Source organism: Limulus polyphemus, unplaced genomic scaffold (assembly GCF_000517525.1).
Source record: "Limulus polyphemus unplaced genomic scaffold, Limulus_polyphemus-2.1.2 Scaffold392, whole genome shotgun sequence".
Taxonomy (NCBI): domain Eukaryota; kingdom Metazoa; phylum Arthropoda; class Merostomata; order Xiphosura; family Limulidae; genus Limulus; species Limulus polyphemus.
Window position 1 is genome coordinate 115,221 of NW_013666002.1, and position 23,061 is coordinate 138,281.

At 35.6% G+C, this 23,061-nt stretch overlaps 1 protein-coding gene across 8 annotated transcripts in view; it reads left to right on the forward strand.

The window, feature by feature from the left end:
* Positions 1-23,061, forward strand: part of LOC106457917 (ubiquitin carboxyl-terminal hydrolase CYLD-like) — a 158,181-nt gene that overhangs the window by 104,455 nt on the left and 30,665 nt on the right. For all 8 annotated transcript variants that reach the window (XR_002610279.1, XM_022384000.1, XM_022383999.1 and 5 more), the window contains 4 exons: positions 708-940; positions 10,231-10,375; positions 21,290-21,554; positions 22,013-22,104. Coding sequence is in view for 7 of the 8 variants with exons in the window: in XM_022384000.1 (XP_022239708.1) it covers positions 708-940; positions 10,231-10,375; positions 21,290-21,554; positions 22,013-22,104 (735 nt within the window). In the remaining variant the exon portion in view is untranslated. The remainder of the gene's footprint in view (positions 1-707; positions 941-10,230; positions 10,376-21,289; positions 21,555-22,012; positions 22,105-23,061) is intronic.

A 23,061-nucleotide genomic window follows, 5' to 3' on the forward strand; every position in this document is an offset into this window, starting at 1 on the left:
ATAACGTATTATAAACTATAGTTTAGATAAATGAAGCTGAACATAACGTATTATAAACTATAGTTTAGATGACAAAACCTTGTTGAAACGTTGTACATTTGCTGTCATGTTAAACTTATATTAAAGTTTTTCTTTATTACCCATTTAAGCCGTCTCCAGCCATTATTGTGGTAAGAAATAGATCATTTTCATAACTAATGAAATCAATAGCAAAGCTCTAATTATATTGGTTATCTGAAAAAAATCACTTTAAAAGTTTCAATTTTCAGTAATTTTTTGAATAATATGTTTTGAATAAACAAACTTAAAGTTTTAGAATAGTGATTTTCCAAAGATTTTAGTTCATTGTTGAAAGTTCTTTGATTTTTTGCATTCTTGTCTTGTCAGCTAACACAACTTTAAGATAATAAAATTCATTAAAAAAAACCTGTCCAGATAATACTATTTCAATCTCATCAGATTAGCTAAAACAGCTATACAAGTGACCAAGCTTCAAAATTATAACATTGGCTGATAGTATTATACTATCATTAGGATGGATGGATTTGATAAAAGGGAAAGAAACAAATAAACAATCTTGATTATGCATAAAAGACCCTCAATAAACATAAAAAACTTTGAAACATCATTATTTTTGAAATTTTATTTACAAATGGCATTAATATTTTTACACTTTTAACACAACAGCTAATATCTTATATTCACAGGGATACCATGTCAAGGGCAAAGGATAGGAACTTCTAGAGAAAGCTATAATATTTTGACAAATACATCTGGTAGGAAGAAGCAACTAACAGGATTAAGAAAACAGTCAGTAGTAGATAACCTGGAAGTTGGTTCTGTTGTGGAGGTACTTGTTGATGGGTTTTCTCACTATGGTGTCATCCGATGGATTGGTCAGCTACCAGAAGACATGAATGTGACTGCTGGTGTTGAGATGGTGGGATTATTATAGTTGTCAAAAAATACTGCTTGGCTTTAGGAACCTCAAAATGCAATAAGATATATTCATTGAAATATATGTAACAAAGTACACTGAGGTGCATAAACTTTTTTTACATGAAACAGTGGGAAATATCAAGATGCCATGCATATATTGCACTTGTTTTTTGACTCAACATTATTTTGTTCATGATTTCTACCAAATTCATATTAAACTTTAGGATTATATGTGGAAATTATCATGTTTATAGCCAGTTTGCAATGATACTTCTTAGCAATAGAATATTAGCATTATATATGGAGATTACCATGTTTAAAACCACTACTCAATATCTCTAAACAATAAATTTTTTCCTTATACATGGAAATTATGTTTAAAGCCAGTTTTCGATGATATTTGTAAGTAGTAAAATTTTAGGCTTATATATGGAAATTTTTATGTTTAAAGCCAGTTTTCTAAGCAATAAAATTTCTCTTTTTCTTTGATAGAACAAGTTTTTTGTCACAATAACGAAATTGAAAATATCAGTTTAAAGTTAGGGACAACTAGTGCAGATAGCCCTTGAGTAGCTTTATGCAAATATCTGAAAACTAACAAATAAAGAAGTTCGGCCTTTTGGCTATTTCTTATTGATACATTTTTATACTTGCTTAATCCTATAGTTTTTCAGAATAAGTTTAAAATAACTCATGAAAGAAATCTGTAGAAGATATATTTATAAAAAAATCAATAACAAAAATTAGTAAATAAACATTGCAGTGCAGTTAAATTTTAAGAATTTTGTTTACAGTCTCAATCAATTTACTACTTCTGTAATTATTATGAATTTTTTACCTGAAAAATCTTTGCTTGCAGCGTTTTGATCTTTGCAGATATTACTTGAGTTCCAGCCAACTCAGTCTTACCATTTGCAGGATATTTTTTACTTTATGTCACTAAAGGCACGAAGTGCCTTATATCAGACTTAAAAGAAAATTTGCATATTAAAGTGACCATTGTAATAGATCATTTACAACATGTCAGATCATTGGCAGGTCATAATTCTGAAGATGGTGTGACAAGTATAATAGGTGTCAGGTCAATACCCGGTTGTAATTCTCAAAATGATTTGACAAACTTAATAGACTGCTTATAATATGTCATGTCTTTATGAGATCATAATTCCCAAATCGTATGACTAATATGATAGATCACTTATAATGTGTTGTGTCATAATTTTCAATGATACCTGAAGATGATAGATGAAAGAATTTTTGCCATCATGACTAATCATGGGACACTGTATGACAGAATGGGCAGGCAACATATAAGCACAAGCATTATATGAATTTTTCCAGTACTCGGTTAAGCCTGCAGTGTTAGATACACACGACTGTTTCTGTCAGTGTTATAGGGACCGAATTCTTTACAGTAGGTGTCTGTGACTTTTATTGGCAACAAATTTCAACATTAAATGGACAGCACACAATCCACTTGTTTTAAAATAATATATTCAAAACAAGTCAAACGTATGTACAAAACTTTGTTACACTATTGGTTATCAAAGTTGTATCCAGAGCTTTAAATAATTGTTTTTTTTTCATCAAAGTCTACACAGTTACTTTACTTTTCAGTTACTTTAGAACACCCTTTCATAATACCAGTTATTCTTCTCTATCTCTGTTATTATAGTACAAGTTGTGAAACTCACTTTAGAAATTGTCTGTTATGACTAAATTGGTATGCAGTCTAACTTACTTATTTAATCACCTATATATATATATTTATTACCTGATTGAGGCCTAGAACTTTCTACAAACTACAAGACTCTATAATATATTAATACTCACTTAAAGCAATGAGAATAATTCAGAAGGTTCAAGTAATATGATGTCAGTTTGCAACAAATGATTGATAAATAGTTACATAAGCAAACTCATAACTTCTAAAATACTAAATTTAACACTAGTGCTTTATAACTATCTAAATCATAACTCTCATATTAAATTTAAATGAAACACTCGTGTATATCTAATAGTTTAAGTTTAATGTGAGCTTTATAATGTAGGTAATTTATATCACACAGGTGTTATATTTAGTTATTTTAAGAAGCAATATTTTATGGAAGTTTGTTTACGTAACAGTTTGTTAATCATGTGTTGTGTAAGTTAATTGTTTGTGATTTAGTGTTTGTTTACAATAGTGAGGTTATTGCATCATGTTTCTAGTTGGTTTAATTGAGTATTATTGCATCAGAATATTTAGTATTGTGTATAATGTTCTAGACTTCTCATGGGGTATAAATATGTATAAAAAAATTATTATTTTTTACTAATTCTAGACTGTGTGATTGTGAGTTTTGCAATAAAGAGTGTATAGTGGCAATTTTTAATGTGAATTTATCACAGACTGTATTGTAATAACAGAATAGAGAATGATAATTTGTATTATCAGTTGTGTTCTAAATTAAATGAACCAGCTAGTGTGGACTTTAACAAAAAAAAGAGAAATATTTAAAGCTCTGGACAAAACTATGGTAACCAACAGTATAACAAACATTTATATATACATTTAATTTGGTTTCAATATATTATTTTAAAAGAAGTGGATTGTGTTGTTGTTTGTTTATAGTTGACATTTATTGCCAACAACTCACAGACACCAACTGTAAAGAATCCGGCCTTACAAAACGTGACAGTGGTGAGCCAGCCAGAATCTACAGTGCTAGAAGATGATATAAAAAATAGTGGCAAAGGGGCCTATTTTTACACAGCTGTAGTGGTAGCAAAAATATTGTAGATGTCACAACCACACTATATAACCATGTCGACTGACTTTAATAAGTGTATAGAGAGGGGCAAATGACTTGGGCTTAAAGGTGGCCATCTACAAGAATCTGTTAAACAACAACAAGACCTAAAGAGAGAGTGAGAAACACAAACCCAAAAAGAGAATGAAGGAAAGAAGAGAAAGGACAGACTGGAAATACAGAGAACTAGAGCACAAATTGAATTTGCCAAGCTCATCCAACAGAAAGACAGAGGAACGAAGAATGACATTCGGGTGAGGGCCAGCTAACCCAAGCTGCCAAAATTTGATGAACAGAAAGATGACATTGATGCTTTCCTGGAGAGATATGATAGATTTGCCCAAAGTCAGAATTGGGACAAAGGCAACTGGGTGGTCTGTCTCAGCCCACTTCTTACAGGTAAAGGCCTACAAGTGTATGCAGGCATGATGTCAGGAGATGCTATGGACTGTGACAAGTTAAATGTGGCTATTCTGAAGCATTATGAACTTACTGAGTAAGTCTTCTGCCAGAAGCTCAACCACATCAAGCCTGACACTGTAGAAAAAGAATTTCAATTTGTGGCACTTCTACAGTGATACTTCACAAGATGGACAGACATGGTCAAGTGTGAAGACAGATTTGAAGAACTGGTGGACATACTGATATGTTAACAGTTCATAAAAAACTATCACCATGATTAAACAGTGCATGATGGATGAAGATAGATTTGAAGAACTGGTGGACATACTGATATGTTAACAGTTCATGAAATATTATCACCATGATTAAACAGTGCATGATGGTGGGCAGCTCAAATTATCAAAAGGGTCAACAGTGCCAGTGGTGATCAGAGCATGTGGCAAACATTGAGAGGTATCAACAGACCACAACATACCAGTAGGTGAAGGCTATGTCAGGGACAAGAAAGTGAAAGTCTTATGAGATATTGGGTGCAGCAGTGAGAACCAGTCTAGTATCTGATGACCAGATGATGTGCAAGATACATCTTTGTGTGCTGATTGATGGGACAGTGAGAAAGTTTCCCATAGCAAGAATAAAGGTGCACACTTCATACTACATAGGAGACCTTGAGGTCATATGTATGAAGGCACCCATCTAAGACTTGGTGATTGGCAATATACTAGGCAGTAGAAATTTGGAGAAACCAGTGAGAAAGAAGACTGATGTGGCATCTGCAGTCACAACAAGAGATCAAGAAAAGCAAGCAAGATATCAAGCAAGTCTCAAAAGGTGACATCCAGAATATAGGTCTACAGGACTGAAGGAAGCACAGAAAAAAGACTCTTCACTACAGAAATTTTGGGACAGTGCCAGGGAAAAAGTTGAACACAAGACAAAGGGGAAAGAGACCTACAGAATAGAGAACCACATGGGAGTGCTGTATTGGGTCTATCAAGGCAGTTCTACTGGGGAAGATAAACAGGTTATAGTACCAATAGAATACCTGACTTGTGATGAAATTGGTTCATGAGTCGACTGTGGGAGAATACATAGGAGTTAAAAATATGGCAGATAGAATCACCAGCAGCTTCTATTGGCCAGAGTTCATTGAAGATAGGACTAGATTCTGTAAGTCATGTGACATTTGCCAAGCCATTGGGTGAGACACATCTCATAGAAGAGCAGTTCAGTAGAGTAACTGTTGACTTGATCAGACTATTAGCACCTCTATCCAACAAGAGCAATGAGTACATTCTGAAAGTAGTCAACTGTGCAACACGTTACCCAGAAAACATAGCACTGTTGAAGATAGAGGTGGAGAGAGTAGTAGAAGCCTTCCTGAAAGTGTTCTGCAGAATAGCCTTTCCAGAAGAAGTCTTGAGTGACAGAGGGACCCAGTTTACCTCAAAACTGGTGCAAGAGGTGTGCAGACTCATCAACACTAGGTAGCTCTTTGCCACCACCCTGTACAATCCCAGATATAATGGACTTTGTGAGAGTCAAAGGAGTCTTAAAGAGCATGCTAAAGAAGATGTGCCAGTAGAGACCACGTGACTGAGACAGGTACCTGCAGACAGTATTATTTGTTTATTGAGAAGTGCTACAAGTGAGTACAGGATTTCCACCCTACGTGTTACTGTATGGAAAAACAGAATGAGGCCAATGCAGATACTGAAGGAACTGTAGATAGGAGATGAAGAGTCTAGAAGTGAGGAACACATACCAGTACATGTTAGGCTTCAGAAACCAACACACTAGCTGTTAATTAGCTCATGAGAGTTTGTATGTGGCTCAAGGCAGTCAAAAGCACTTCTAGTGCAAGAAGATCAAGGATCGTCATTTCAAGGTCATACAGAAGATCTTTGTTCTGCTACTTACAAACTCACCCTACAGTCGAAAGGACCTTCAGAAATACAAGAAGTTTCCAACAGAATGGACTACAAGGTAAAAGTGGGTGAGAAGATCAACATCTACCCTGCCAATCTGTTGAAGTGGTCCTTCGAGAGGGAAGAAATCCTAATGAATGCAGTGATTGAGGCACAGATGGACATTTCAGATGTGGCTGTCATAGATACAGAACCAGAAGACATTGACTTTGTCATAGAAGATGAAGACCTACTAGACCTAAGACCAGTGGTAAACATAAAAAGAGGGACAGCTCAAATTGCTTTTGTATAGATTTGTGGAAGCTGAAACTTGTGATGAAGATAAATCTGAACCTATGGGTAACCCAGAGACTATCATGGTGAATCTAAATGGAGCCCAAGTTCTTTTCCAGGATTGACCATAGTAAAGTTTATTAGCAAATATTGATGGAGACAGAATCTAAAGAGAAGACAGCTTTTGTGACACCAGACAGATAATATCAGTTCAAGAGGATGCCATTTGGGTTAGTCCACTGATTAGAGACATTCAACCTCAGGATGAGGAAGATATTGCACAAAACCACCAACATCATACATTATGAGGACAACATTCTGACACACACAACCAGATGGGAAGACCACCTGAAGAAACTCAGAGAGCTGTTTGGGTGAGTGAGGGCAGTAGGTCTGACTATCTAAGTGCTATATCGGCTATTCTGTGCTGTACTTTGTGGGACACAAGATGGGCGAACAGTAGATAGCCATAGAAGAGAAAAAGCTAACCTACATACAAGATACACCAGCTCTGAAGACAAAGAAGCAAGTCAGATCCTTCCTGGGGTTATTGGAATACTGTAGAAACTTCCTCCCAAACTATGCTGCACCAATGACTGACCTGACCAAGAAAGGCCAACCCAACGGGATGAAGTGGGAACAGCTACAGCAGATGGCATTCCAGAAGTTGAAGAACAAGTTAGGAAGTTCGACTGTCCTTAGAATGTCAGACTTCAACAAACTGTTCATTGTTCAGGCTAATGCATCAGGCATTGAAATTGGAGTAGTACTTCTGCAAAAAATGAAGATAGTATGTTTCCCATAATGTACATCGGTAAAAAATTGTTGAGTAGTGAGAGAAACTACTCTGTGATTGAATGAGTGTCTCTGGCCATCATATTTCCCATCCAGAAATTCCAGAACTACCACTATGGGAAGCAATTCATCATCCAAGACAGCCCATCAGCCCTTTCATACATCCTGAACTTTTTTGTGAAGCCTGTGAGGAACTGCTGAGACAACAAGCCAGAATCTCTAAGTGTTTGTTCTTGTTGACATGTAAATGAGATAGGATTCAAAGTTAATCTGCAAATGTAATGTAAAAAAATGTCCAAGGTGTTAAAAGTGTAGCAGGTGTGGATGCAATCATGATGGCATATCATTGCTCAAAAAGTTAGCCATAAGAGAACTTGGAGAATCCTCGGCAGAGGAAGTGCCATAAAGTGCCCAAAGGGAAGCATATCTGTGTACAGGAGTTATAAACTTATGGATGTATCTGACAGCTTGCCCTCAAATGGAGAAGAAAGCAAAGACAATTTGATTTGTTGCAAATCTCAGCACTGAGAAGGGGGGAAAATGATTCAAGCTCAGTATAGGTATGGAAAATATGAAGATTTTTTCTGTATGAAGTGAAAATATGTTACAAGGATAAGAGGAGAGAGGATTATTAGAAAATGGTGAAATAGCATGATCATGGTGTGTAGGTGGTCCACTTTAGTAGGATATAAACACCTTAAGGACTACTCAGGTAAAAGAAGACAGCACAGCAAAATACTCCCTGTATCATGCCCTACATGGTGATGTACCTTACTGTAGGGCCTCCAGATTTCTGGATATGATAGAATATCTCACCACCTACTGAAATAGTCATTGTCAGATGTTAAATTATGTTTGCCAATTGTCAATTAAAGGCTTTTACATATACTTCTTAATAGTATAAATATATACTGTTGTTGTTGGGCTAAGGATTCTTCTACAGTAGGTGTCTGTGACTTGTTTGCAATAAATTCAATGATAAATGAACAATCAGTACAACACTCCACCTGCTCTCAAAATAATATATATATATGTTTGAACTAGTTAAACATACATACAACAAATTTTTACACTATAGAGATTGTATGCATATAAACACTGTATGTAGTTCTCTTCTTCTTGTCAAAAGTCCACTTAGGCTTATTCAGTTACTTTAGAATTTCAGTTGAGAAGCCAAACTACCTTTCCCTATTTCTGTTGCACTAGTATTCTGTATATAATACTGTGTACTGTTCCTCCAGTAATTGTTTGGTCTTCTTCCTTTTGTCAAAGTGCACTCAGGCTGATTCAGTTACTTTAGAACCATGCTTTGACGGAATAAATTCTTCTTCTTATGTCCTTTTCTACTGTTAGTCTTACTCTAACATATTAAATGTTAGGCCTATGTTAATCACTAGGCCTATCACTTTTACAGCAGTTAACTTCACGCCAAACTTTTCCTTAGCTGTGACTTCACTCTCTTCTGCTATTGTCTGTTTCACACTACTTATATATTTATCACTTAATTGTTTGCCTGCCTTCTAGAAATCTCTATATTCTTGACATCAGTGTATTGCACATGACATTCGATAGTTTCAATATCAATGAATTGTAAACACAACTTCCAACAATTGTCAGCTTTTAACTATCTTATTATAAACAAAACTGAACAATCATAAAATATTCATTCACAAAATATATTATACAATAATATCTACACTAAACAATCTTTTATATCATGACAGTCATATTTTCTGCCATTGTGTTGGGTATTGCTTGTTAAAATAGACAATATATTAAACCTGAATTTGTGACATAGCCAGGCCAAAATCTGTAAAAGGTAGTAATACATTTTCATATTATCAGATCCAATATTAATAATTGTTCAATTTTTATATTTTTATCATTTGGACTAGGCCCTAAAAAGTCCAAGACCAGAACAAAAACTGGGGCTGATTTTGATATAACTAACAAATTGGTTAGTAATATTAACCTATTTTGACAAATGTTGACTACTGTCTTCAGTGTAGGTTTGGTCACAGGCTTAGATATTTCAATTCTATCAATAACCGTTAGTATTTCAATAAGAGAATTAATATACGTGGTACACAAGATAACCTTTAAAATGTTTTAACAAAGGGACAGTAAATGAGCTTCATTAATATCTAATCAACACAGAGCAGAATTCTTGGCGGAGACTTAAGAGAGCCTTGCCCATCAAGATTACTCCTGTGCTCCCCTCAGTTTTAAACTCAAAGTTGATATTAAAATATTTTTGACAAATATATCAGTACTAAAATAAGATACATTTGAAGCTAAACATAATAATAGGTAGTAGCTGAAACATAAAATTTTCTAATTATAATAATAATACCAATAGTTTAGAATATCTTGAAAAGTACATTCATGCGAACATTTAATTATAATGCATTTTCATATGATTTATTAATTAATGTACAGTGACATGTACTAGTAGGGAGTATAAAGTAAATGATTTTGATTATCTTTTCCAAAATCTATACCCCACTCCTATAGTGCATAGGCTGCTGATAGGATTGACTCACCATCTCCAAAATACAAGACAACAGGAGCTTTTGGTTCAAAGGAGAAGTTTTATTCTTTTTTATGAAACTCTAGTTTTCTTTTATTCTTTCTTTGGAAACTTTTTTGCCCTCTTTTACTTGATAATTTTCTTTCAATGGTTATCCTATCATATTCACCTCTGCATCGACTGTGCTTATTGCTCTTGAAACTTTTGGCCATAAAAATAGAAGATATTGGTCAAACAATGTTGAATAACTACCCAATTTTAAACAGTTACTGATACTTTGACTTTATAGAAAGAAAGCCTTAGTACACAGCTATAATTTTAGCTTATTTTTGGTAAATTATAAAATTTTGTCAATGTTACATACTCCAGACTTATCAACAGTCTGGGCTTGGTTAAGTCATGAATTTAGGGTTAAAGTTTCGACTTTGTTTTACATCTCCTTAAAATATTGCTGAGGCCAAGTATCTTTGAAAGTTATAATGAAATTTAATCTCTTGATATTTGCTGATTCATAAACTTTTATAATATTTTATCTATAAATACTATCATTTTTCCAAAATTATCATCCTAGGAAGAAGAAATCCATATTGGTACTGATGGTATGTGTAATGGACATCGATACTTTCATTGCCCACCACGAAAAGCTGTATTTGTTCGACTCAGTCAATGTAAAAGAGACAGCCGATTTCTGGATATGGACAAAAGAAAAAGTGCAGGTTAGCTGCTTTGTTTCTACTCTACAATGTAGTGGATTAAATATAGCTACTAATGTTTCATTTTGAGGTGTAAATATTATTCTTACACACAGGTTTTTAATATATGAAAATATGTTCTTTTCTTAGTTTTGACTTTTTAATATTTTTTTCAATTTGCACTTAAATTTTTTCTTTTGACTGAGGCCTTTCCTCTGCTATCATCAGAAAATTTCATACACACATGCTGACATGATTTGTACATCCTGCACATTTTATTGTCATCTTCAACTGTTAATGATATTTCTACTTCCCCTATTTCTCAACTTGCAATTAATCATTGGGAGTTATGTAAATGCTATGAGGAAATAATTGATATATTCTGTTAATGCCAGCACTTTTCTTCTTAACTCCCACCATTCAGAGGCTTGGTAATATTGTCTTTTTCTGATAGATATTGTGCATATTCCCCTCCCCACTTTTACCCTTTTTTTTAGTTTTTATTTTCTCTCAGAATGATAAGCCAGAAACTTTGGGTGAAGATGTTCTTGTTTCTTTTGCTTCTTGTTTGTTTCTTACTTGTCTTAGTACATATCTTTGTTCATTGAGTCATCTTGTTTGCTTCATGGAAAACATTTTGCTCCATCTGTTCAGGTTTTTTCCTTTCCTCTACTTTTCTAAGCTATGGAACCATTTTCACAAGTATTTTGGGTAGAGTTTACTATTCTACTACCTTTCTTTTCCTTGTTGAGTATTTGACTACAAGTTTTTCTGAAATTCTGATACAATACCTTACCTTCTATCATATAATGCTTTCTTTGATTTATGCTGCCCTCTATATGGGCACATTTTCGCACGCCACTAGCCGAGAAGCTTCTACCTAACTTCATATAGTATAGCTGTGTTGTAGCATACAAATGAGTAAATGACAACCTTCCACTAATAAGAGTGCAATACACCTTCATAGCACAGCTGACTCCCTCTATACTTTTAGATCAGGCAAAAAAATGGCACACCAGGAGTGGGGAAGACAGGTGGGAAGTGCGAATGAAGGCGAAATCGGAAAAATACATTTTCCCTCTTAGTGCAGCTCCCTCTATACTGGAGATTACATTTATTACTTCTCAGTTTGGCATTCATGAGTGCAGTTGTGCATTTTTTCCACTCCTTACATCACTTTAAATTTTTGTACAACTTAAAATTTGTTGTCATTTTTCTTATGGAAAGTTTTCTTTCTTTTTCCACATTATGAACAGAGTTTAACCCGTGTGTTTGTCTTATTCAGTTTTGTCACTCCATACATGGTGGCTTTGCTGCTGGGATCTCAAAATATTATCTATATGACCTTTGACTGGCTCTTTTTCTGTACCAGTCTGTTTTTTGGAGATGTTCTTGATTCTTTAGACTCATGTGGTGATGCACAAATATTCATCTATTTATTCTCTTTTTTTTCCCAATTTTCTCAATCCTCTCCTGTTCTTATTCCTATTTCTCGACCTCCAGCTTCCTCTCCTCTCTCTGTACCACTCTCATATTTTTTGGCTCCTAATAATCAGAGCTCCCATTGTTGCTTTTTAAGATGTCAAAATCGTCTGTGACTACTCCTTAGGTTCTAGCCCGGTGCAGCATGATTGGCCCAATTTGCTCATCTGTGGTGTCCATTCACTGCAGATTGTTTGGTTCTTCAGTTGTTGGCAGACAATCTGATTCTTCATTTTTCCTCTAATCTATTATCTCCACTTCGTAATATTTCTTTCCCACCTCCTCAGGATCCACTTTTCTTGCCAGTTTCTTTCCAAGACAATTTTGGATCTCTTGCAGAAGAATGCTATCAAATAATTGTTTCTCCTTTTTCCAGGGTTATATTCACATCTGCTCATTTTCCCCTAAAAAGACAGGATTATTGTCCAGTTAATGATGTGTCAAATGTAAACAAGCTTCATCGACCTCCCTCGTTTCACCAAAGAATCTTTTCTCAACCTCAGATGATTGTCCACTCCAGGTATTTCTATGACTAAGGTCGACATCTCAGATGCTTACTTTCAGATTCATATTTCTTCATATTTGGTTTATTTGTGGGAGTCAGAAGTTTGAATTCTGTGCTCTACAAATTGGTCTGGCATCAGCTCCGTATGTCTTCTGTCCTGTAGTCAGAGCCTTTGCCTATCATATTCATAACCTGGGACTGTAGTTTCACTGACTTCTTTTAGCTCATTTCCAGCAAGCGTCTTGCACCCATACCCATTTCCTTTTTCAGGAAGTGGCTCATTTAGGGTGACTTTGTCAAACTAGAAAAATCACATCTCACCCCCATTCAATACCTTATTCATTTGGTGGTGTTTTTCAACTCCTACCTCAGGAGGGCCCAGCCTTCTCCTTTGTTTGAGATATATGGAGCACTTGTTATCCAAAGCCAGGACTTCTTTCTCTACACACAAGGTTCTCGCTCTCTTTTGGGGACTTGGGCTTTCATGAAATCCCTTGTCCCTTGGGGTTGTGCACACATGCAATGGGTACTTCATCATTAATCTGTGACGGGGTGGGGGCATATTTGGATTCTCAGGATATTGTTAGTCTATGGTCGAATTGACTCTACACTTCAATCATTTGGAGCTCCTGGATGTTTTTGGGCATTAAATCATTTCCTTCTTGTCATACAGGAGCATCTTGTCATGATCCATTCCAACAATTCGACCATTGTCTATAATATCAACTGTCAATGGAACACCCAGTCTCATTTGCTTTGTTTTGAATGCTTGATCTCCTTTTATAGGCTCAATCTCAACCCATTTGGCTTGTTGCTTTTCACATCTCAGGCACTCTGAATCTTGTTGCAGATAAGCTTTTTCATCCCAAAAAGATTCTACTGATGTAGTGGTCTATAGTTCCTCAGATGTTCCAGTGACTGTGCTACCCACCTCAGTGCCAAACTTCCTCTGTTATGGTCATCTGTTGTGCATCCTTCAGCTCTTGCATTGGATGCATTCAGTGAGGATTTGCCCAATCTTTATCTGTATGCCTACCTTTATATTAATCTTCTTTCCCAAGTCCTGTCACTTATTCAAACCATGCTGTGTCAGATCCTTCTCATCACTCCGTTCACACCAGTCCAACCATGGTTTCCACTCTTGAACCTTCTTCAGTCATCTCCTTCCCTGCTGCTTTCTCTTTCCCAATCCCTTCTCTGCCAATCTCATTCTTCCGTCACTCATCTAGCAATATTGACATTATGTCTTCACGCATGGGTTTAGTCCAGTCTCTTGTGAGGAGGTCCAGACTCTTTTTGTGAATAGTCATCCTTCTTTCTCGTTCTGTTTGTTCTTCTTCTTTCCTTGTTTACCAGCATTTTCTGTCATTGGTTTCTTCATCATGGCTTCTCCCCTTCCCAATCAACTGTTCCCCATCTATCCAACTTTTTCACTTGGCTCTTTAACATGGTTTATCCATTTCTACCATTGTAGGCTATAAGGCAGCATTATCTAATGCTTTTCATATTTCTCATTTTTGCCATATCTTTTCCTCTCCTGTTTTGGTCCTTTCACCTTCTCCATCCTCCCCCAACCAGTTGTCCTACTGGATATGAATCTCAATGTTGTCCTTCATGCCTTTACCATTCATCTTTTTGAGCCTTTAGCTTCTTGCTCTTTGTACCATCTTTTTCTCAAAATTTGTTTTTATTCCTCTTTGCTTGTGGGCATTGCAGGTCAGGTGTTTTTGCTATTGATGTTTCCCACATCTTTTATTCATTGTTCCTATATTTTTCTTTATCCCAATTGTGCTTTTTCCCCAAAATGTCTGCAGCAGGAGAGGGAAACTATGTTCACACCTATTTCCCTTTCATCTATTGTTTATCTTTGTTCTTGGTCAGATCAAAATCATCATCTTTGTCCTGTGCAGGTTCTTCAATGTCATGTTGCTTGCATGGCTCCTTTTCATGGTTCCCATTCCAGACTTTTTATCCCTTGGAACTCCTCCTCCACCCCAGATCTCTTTCCTGTTACCCTTACTTGTTGGCTCTGTCAACACATTTGTCTTGCTTACACTTCATTGATCGAAGATTCTCATCATATTTTCCAAGTTTCTTCTCTCCAGATCCATCATCTCACCCTTTCCCTGGATGCTCACTTCCATCATCTATTAGAGGAAGTCATGCAGGCTGGCATGTGGACTACGCCTCACATTTTTGTCACACACATTGCCTGCATCATTTGATTGTCTCTTCCTCATCTATTTATCATTTGCTACCCGTTGCCATTCTCCACACCCTATACAGGCTCTGAACAGGAAAGTTCTAATTTATTATCTCTTACTTTTACAGTGGCTCTTTCTAAATCCCTGGATCCTACTCTGTGGTGAGTGTTAACCTGTCTAGGTATACTTAGCTTTAAATCTGTACCGTGAGACCTTTAGAATCTGTAACACTCACTGATGAGATAAGGTATTCCACAAAACTGCTCAGGGGTTTCTTGCTTCATAAATAATGTCTCTTCCAGACCATACCAACTCGTGAACTATCATGAGTAAAGCAGAATTGAGATTGCTGCCCATCTTTCTGGTCCTAACTGAGTAAACCAAGACAGGCCTGCTTTTCAAAATAGGATTTTTGTGGTCACCTAATTTGCATTCTTAAGGTGTTGCATTCTTCTGGACTTCCCACTGCATGTTTTGCTCCCCTCTTCTTGTGGAGTGTGGAAGTCCTTGCTACTTACCAGTTACTAGCCACTGCAGTGGTTGAATGTGGAGGCTTCCTCCTAAGTATGACCACTTCCACTCAGTTAAGAGTAGAGAATTGGTGTTCTGTTAGTGTAGATATTGAGTACTCTGCTTCCAGGTGCTTTCAACCTAGTCGCATATCATCTATCCTATCTGTACAAAAATTTATCTGATGGAGTGGTCTTTAGTTCCTCAAGTTTTCCAGTGGTTGTGCACTCAGGTGGGTATCCAACACCTAGATACATTTGCCACTATCTTCAATACCAGGTTACCTTAGTTTGATCTCCAGTGCCTCATCCACTTGCTTTGGCTGATGAAGCATTCAGTCAGGATTGGACAGACAAATTCCTTTATGTGTATCCTCTTATCTGACTCCTTTCCAGGATGATTTCTATCATTCACTCAGTGTCAGGGCCTTCTGATTGTCTCCTATTGGCAGGGCCAACTGTGGTTTCTGCAGCTGCTCCAGATTCAATCTGCTCCACTGTTGCTTCTTCTCAGCACTCCATTCTTTCTACTGCAGCCTTGGTCCCAGGTAGTTCATCCCACAATTTCTATTCTTTGTCTTCACACCTGGTTTTTATCAGGTCCTTCGCAAGGAAATCCAGTTTGTCTTGGCAAGTAGCTTCATTGTTGTATAATTCAATTTAACCTTCTTCCATGGAGGTTTATCAAATGTAAGTGGAGCATCTTCCACTGTTGGTCTTTGGGCCAGGGATTCTCTCCTGCTCATCCCACTGTTCATATTATTATGGATTTCCCCACTTGGTTATTTGATCAAGGCTTACCAATTCGCATCTCATCTGCATCTTCCATTGGAGGAAATTCTTCAAGCAGGCATGTGGATCCACTTCGCAAACTTTAATTTTTCACTATGTGCATCGTGTTGCTGTTTCTTCTTCATTGGGTTCTTGTCTTCCACATGTTGCCATTCTTAAGTCTTTGGTGTAACTATAACTGAGTAAGTTTTCTTTTTTCATTCTTTACCATTTTCAGGAGCCCTTCCCATGTTTCAAACTGGATCCCACTCTGTGGTGAGTGGTGCCTGGCCAGGTATACTTCATTCACGTAGATTTGTACTCAAATCTACACTGTAAGGCCATGTTCTTGTGGTTTTTTTTTCATATTTCCATGGCCACTAAATGCACACTGTTCTGTACTTTTTCATATACTGGAGTTGGGTATTATGCAAGATCGCTTGTAGGTTATTCCTCGTAATATACTTGCTTCATAAATATGCCTGTTATTCATGGGTAAAGCAGAAGGGGATAGCTGACCATCCCTGTCATTCCTTAGGTTGAATATATCGGGTTTGGTCTGCTTTTGAGTATAAGGTTTTATGGTAACCCATTGCACTGTCTCTGGTGTTTCTTCCAGTGGAGTTAGAGAGTCCTTACCACTTTCCAAGTCTGTGGTGTGGGGGACCATGGAGGTATACTCCTAAATTAGAGATGTACAATATAAACAATAATGTCTCTACTTAGTTGAGAATAGGGTGATGGTGTTCTGCTGGTGTAGAAATAATTGGGATCCTTCATCCTACCACCTGCATGGAAATTGGTTCCTGGCAGTTGAGTTTTGGATCTAAAGCTGAATCAATCACCTTATTGTCCACACTAATGCTGTGTCGATTGGGATCCCCCCCCCCCACATGGATGTCGGTTATTGGGAGTTGAGTTTTGGATTTAGATCTGAACCAATCATCATATGTCATCATACATTATGTGATTGGTATCCCTCATTCTACCCCTGCATGGATGTTGGTTCCCAGCAGTTGGGTTTTGGATTTAGAGCTGAACCAATTAGCATGATGTACTCACACATTGTGTGCTGGCATAAATGTAGTTCACCCCTTCAATTGGGATCCCTCATTCTACTCCCACATGGATGTGGGTTTCCAGCAGATGAGTTTTTGACTTGGAGCTTAACCAATCAACATAACTCCCACACATGTGTTCAGGGTGTCCCTGCTCCCTCATTTAATTCATTTTAGGTGTGCACATGGTTGTTTCTTCGCTTTTTCCTCTGTGCTACCCCTTGATGTCTTTATGCAAAGTATGTTACTGCATTTGAGGTGGTTCCAGTCTGTTTGATTTAAGGGGGTTTTATTCATATTTCATGCTGCTCACATGTACCCTGTTCACCAATAGGTGGTGAAATGATCTTTGTCCTATCCCGGCTTGGATGTCAGTTCCCGGTGGTTGAGTTTTGGATGCAGTTGACTTTTGTGTATGGTCCATCATGCCCTAGCCACTCTGCACATTGGAGCACATCCATTCTTTTACCCCCAATGGGATGTGCTCCTCAAATTTGTCTGCTCAACTCAGTCTCACCTTTCCCATATTTGGGTGAAAAGTATACCTGGTACAGAAGTAGTGCAGTCTTCCACATATCATCTTCTTCTTTGAAGGTTCCTTCATGAAGGTGTCCACGGATGCCTCTCTTTTCTCTCTTGCACCTCCTTCTATTGAATGTGGGATTCTAGCTATGTATGTGAGCAGAAGTAATATACCTTGTCGGAAGTTATAATTTTCCTACACTGAAAATATATTTAGGTACTTACTTCTGCTCACACTTCCCACTGTCTACTGGTGCTTAGTTTTCTGCCTAAACTCAAAGTGATAGTTAGGTAGAATAGCATAGAGGGAGACACAGGAGTCATGTGTGTCTGGGGCACGTCTATTGATGGAGGTTTGTCGCATGATAATTTGCATATGTGAATCAGTTAAACCATGTTAACCAAGTGGTACATAGGAATGAAAGGCTTCTGGCAATCAGTTTTTTAAAGACCTTATTTTCTCCATCTCAAAGCCTTCATTGAGCATTGTGTTTCATTGGTAGATAAATACAGTATTTAATTATTATCATAACCCTGAAATTTTACCTATGACAGGTACCCTTGACCAAAAGATACTTAAAAATTACTGTTAATGGCTTGGTTTTAAAATAGGATAATAATTTTTAAGTTTTCTATTTACAGTTGTTTATTTTTCTTGTTGTTGGTTTCCTTTGAAAAGTACATGAATAAAAAGTTCTTCGGATCAACTTGATATTGAGAAAAGTTAATTCAAGTATGAGATTTAATTTCTTTTGTGATAGTGTCTGTTAATAAATTTTTAAAATTCTCAAAGGTCTACTGTGATATCTATAAAGGTTAGCATGTTACAGCGAAAGAGGTGTGTTATAAGATTTATTAATGCAAGTCTTGAAAAATTTCAAAATAACTTTGTGGATTATTAGAACCTGATAAAACTATACTTGAAAGGTACATAAGTTGGTTCATCATACAATGCTCCTTACTATATGCACTAGGGTTACTTTTAAGGAACTTATAAATAATTTGTTTTATTAAACTAAGGTGTTGTAATGCACTATAATCATTGACAGTCCTTTTCTCTGTTTACACATATGACTTGTCTGTTCTATATAGTTGCTGTGGTAATCCTTTTGACAAACATTCTGTGAAATCTCATGGCTATCAAATCATCTGTCTCTTATTCACATCTCCCCCTTATTATTTTCATATCTGTTGTCTTTCTAATATTCAAAAGAGAAGTAAAATATTTAACTTACACCTTAGCTAATGGTATCCAAGGATAATGGTATACGTAAGCAGGAGTGTGCTCTGTTACAACATTAAGTTCTAAACTTACAGAAGTAACTCATTTTCATTGGGTAGAGGATAACAAAAACATCTTGGAGAGTTTCACCTGCAACTTTTCATGAAGAGATTGGGTTGGAAATCAATATAGATAGAGAGTTAGATAATTAGATATAGGGAAGTTGATGAGATTTAATTCTTTATCTAATCACAGGAGAAAACTCTAGGGTTACGTATGTTTCCTATAATTAGTAGTGTTAAAGATATCACATCTGGAGTTCAGTTCATCACCTGTGAAATGATATGTAACAGAATTAGGTTTTATACTTGAGCGACAAGGGGTTATTGGAATGATTAGTGTAACCAGATTAAATGTTTAAAATGTTTGAACTTGTTTGCATTGCTTGATACTGAAATTTATATTGAATCATTTATTTGACTTAGAGGAGTTAATTTTTAATACTTATGTCTGTCAGTTCTCTTTCTAATGAGATGTATCATCTAAAGTTCAATTTTCTTACATATGGACCTTTGGATGGATAATGAGTGAAAATGATTTCAAATCAGGTAGACTTAGTTCTGAAATGCTAAAAGTTTTTTTTCTTGAGTTGCTTGATGCTTTCAATAACCATATAACTTTCAATTTTGAATGTCCTTGATGCAATGCAAAGCATACATCAACATACCCAGAATTCTCCACTCTTCCACTTCCCATGTGACTTATTCTGTATGTGTCAGAAGAATGTACACAGATCCTGCTTTCCCACCCATAAAGCAAGATTACTTTGTTTACATTCTTGCTGTCACCTTGGTTCACTATGAATTCTGAAGTTGGTGTTAGCTACTGTTGCTAATGTTTCTACCAAATATTGTGTATTTACAACTTCTTTGGATACCTTACTCATGTAGTCTGTCTTTAGCATGCAAGGAGATCATGTGGCTAAGTAACTTTCTTTATATCCAGTCAGGGCTATTTGTTGTTATCACACACATACTGAATTTTCCAGGAAGGCTTGGAAAAGGTTGTTTATACTATACAACAAATTGATGATATCTTCGGCATGCCAGTTGCAGTACCTTTAGAGGATGTCTTTCATGCTGTTATATTGACAAATCTGTATATTTTCTTGAAATTTTAGTTACATTATATTTCCTTATCTTCAGCTTTAGAATTCTGTTTACTTTTGTAATGGTTCTTCAAGCCAGATAGAATCCATAGCATTTGAGTTATTTTCTATTATATGCTTCTTTACCACTTGGGCCACCCCTATGTTGTGTATGGCAACCCAATTATTTCTATACTATCCAACAGCCCTGTTCTCAATTCCAGGGGGGGTCTCAGGTTGAGAAATTATTTGATTACAAAACAAAAACAACAACAACAACAAAAAAAAAAACATTACAGCTTTCCCTTATAATGTGAGAATGGATTAATCCTGTTTTGACTATTGTTATGTTACATATAAATCAATGTTTGCCCTGAACAAAATTCTACCCTCTGATATAATAGGGTGATGCCCTCTGGAAGTGGACAGAGGATGTTATTTGATGGCTTATGATGTGTGCATGTCTTTGCATAGCATTCAAGACATTGGAGACATGATGCCTTTTCCCTATATATTGTCTCATAGCTCTAACAAGGATAGGAATCAACTTGTATCTTTTTATTTTTTTCATTAACCTCTTTGTGTTCCCATTTCACTGTCTTAGAGTTGTCAAGCTCATCCTTTGGTCCAAATAGGTCTTTTTGATCTTCATTGGGTGCCTCTAACTAGGCCAGTATCATGACTTACATGATCTTTTCAGAGTAGTCCCAGGAGCATGTTCAGTATTTAGTTATTACCAGTTCTCTCCTCTGACAGTCTTTCATTATATGTACACGACAATACATAGCAATCTGACTTTGCTTATCAGTTGTGGCATCCTGTGTCCACATCTGAAAATGTGCATGGCTCCACAAGTTTATTATTACTGTACTGCCTGATCCCTGTTTTTACATACATACATATATATCTGTTTGAAACTTATTTTAATTAAAAAAATTTTAAATATCATATGATCTGATCTCACACTATGTTGTGGTCCATAGATCCAATGACATTAAATAGTTCCTTTGCACTATAAGTCAACTTGAAAGTTTTTAAAACACTATCCTCAGTAGCAGATTTTTCAGTCAAAAATGTATGATTTGTACACAGTTATGTAAACAAACCTGTGATAATTTATTGCTTTTAAAAATAGTGACGTTTAACACTTATTCTATACTTAAACCATCTTAATCATAACACTTGCATTAACTTATACAGTCAATACAGAGGTGATAATCCAAGTTTGTTTGCTTACTTTTATTTCCTCTGCTCATTATCAAACATGAAACTTCTCTCACATGAGGTGAATGTTTTAACAACTTAGGTAAAGAGTTAAGCTACTAGCAGTTGCTAATTGGGTTAAGAACAAACAACTTTGATGTCATTTGTTTATTTTTTATTCTTCTTAAATTATCTTCCTACATATTTCACTGTCTTTGTATTAGTTGACACGTTATTTATGTTATGTAAGTACTTAGCTCATTTAAAACATGAGTTCCACAAACTACCATTAAGATTTTTTTATATATTACTTAGTTTTTGGAAGTATTGACTCTCCTTCTGTGATGGGTGATATTCCTCCTCTTTCAAACCTTGATGAGCTTCAGATGATGTGTGGAAAGTTTAAAGGAATCCAAGGGCACCACAATTCATGTTACTTAGATGCCACTCTCTTTGCCATGTTTGCTTTTACCAGTGTCTTTGATTCCTTGCTTCATCGACCTGCAAGATTCAATGATATTGTTGAATATTCTCATGTTCAAAGGGTTCTGAAAGAATCAATTGTTAATCCATTACGAAAGTAAGTTTATCACATAGTTTGTGAAATGATGAAATGATCTAAGTAAAAAAAATTATTAGAAAAATACTTGAAACTATCCAATGTAAATCCAAACTGGTAAGACTAGAAGGAGCATGCTTTAAGCAGATAGTTGTTGAAATGTTATGTAATTCAAAATATAGAATAATTAAGATGTTATTACATTCATTTAGTAAGATTTTATTAAAACACATTTTAAAATGTTTTTAATAATAATTATCAAATGTTTCTTTCTGTATAACATATCTAATATTGAATTAGAAGATGGAATTAATACTGTAGGATATTTAGTGTCAGTTGTCTGTGAATCTTAAAAATCTTATGTTTTTTGAAAGTTCTATCAATGCATTAATGACTGGAAAGACATGACTTTTTTCTACTTTAATTCAGTTTTCATAAACAGACTGTTTCTTAAAACATATTTTCCACATTCGTTTCAGGAATATGTATGTTAGAGCAGACAGAGTAATGCAGCTCAGAACTTTACTTGATGAACTGGGGTCAATTAGGGGACTGACAAGTGAAGAGAAAGGTGGGATTTCAACCATTTTAAATACTACAGTGATAATCACTTTATCTAACTATACTTGCTAGTTTTGTGCTTCATAAAACAATGAGATTAAAATAAAGTGAAATAATATAGTAATAATCACAAATGCTAAGTCACCATCTTTGTGCAATCTGCTTGAGATTGACTCTGTACAATGATCTTGTAAACAAGTCTTAACTTCCAAACCTGTGGTCAAGTAATCTGTCTGAAATCATTCTAGTCATATACATGTAGATTATTATTCCAAGTTTAGGAAAAAAATATTAAAAAGTAGACATTTTTCAGTCATCAACATTAAGTTAACTTAGTAACTTTTATTGTCATGACTTTTATATTATGAAGATAACAACTAGAGTGTGTATGGTTCTTTAACAATTTTGAGCAATCTCTAGCTGTATTTTCTGTAATACTGAAAAGTCTTTAAAAGTAACTTGTACATCACAGACTCAGCATTCTGCAAGATTAAAATTTCCTGGATGTTCAAGAATTATTTTTTGTCCACTCAATATTGATTATGTTTTAATTTCTTTTGCATTTTCAAGAAAGTAATATATGTTTGATCTTTTAGAGAAGCTGTTTTCAACTGACATTATCTAGTTTTACATAAATCTGTAACAGTTTACTTTACAGAATTTGATTATACTGCTTCCTGATAAAATTACTTGACCTTATGGTTTATCAAATTATGTCTGTTTATTGTTTTTATGTTAAAGTTGTAATAAATTTATAAAATACATTGAGTTCAACACACATGATGTTTGTTGCAGTATTGGTCCAGAAAAGGTTTTGTTTGTTTGAAGTTAGGCACTAAGCTACTAAATGGGCTATCTGTGCACTGTCCACCATGGGTATAGAAACCCAGTTTCTAACATTGTAAGTCTACAGACATACTGTTGTGCCACTGGGGGCCCAGAAAAGGTGCTATAATATATGTAATCC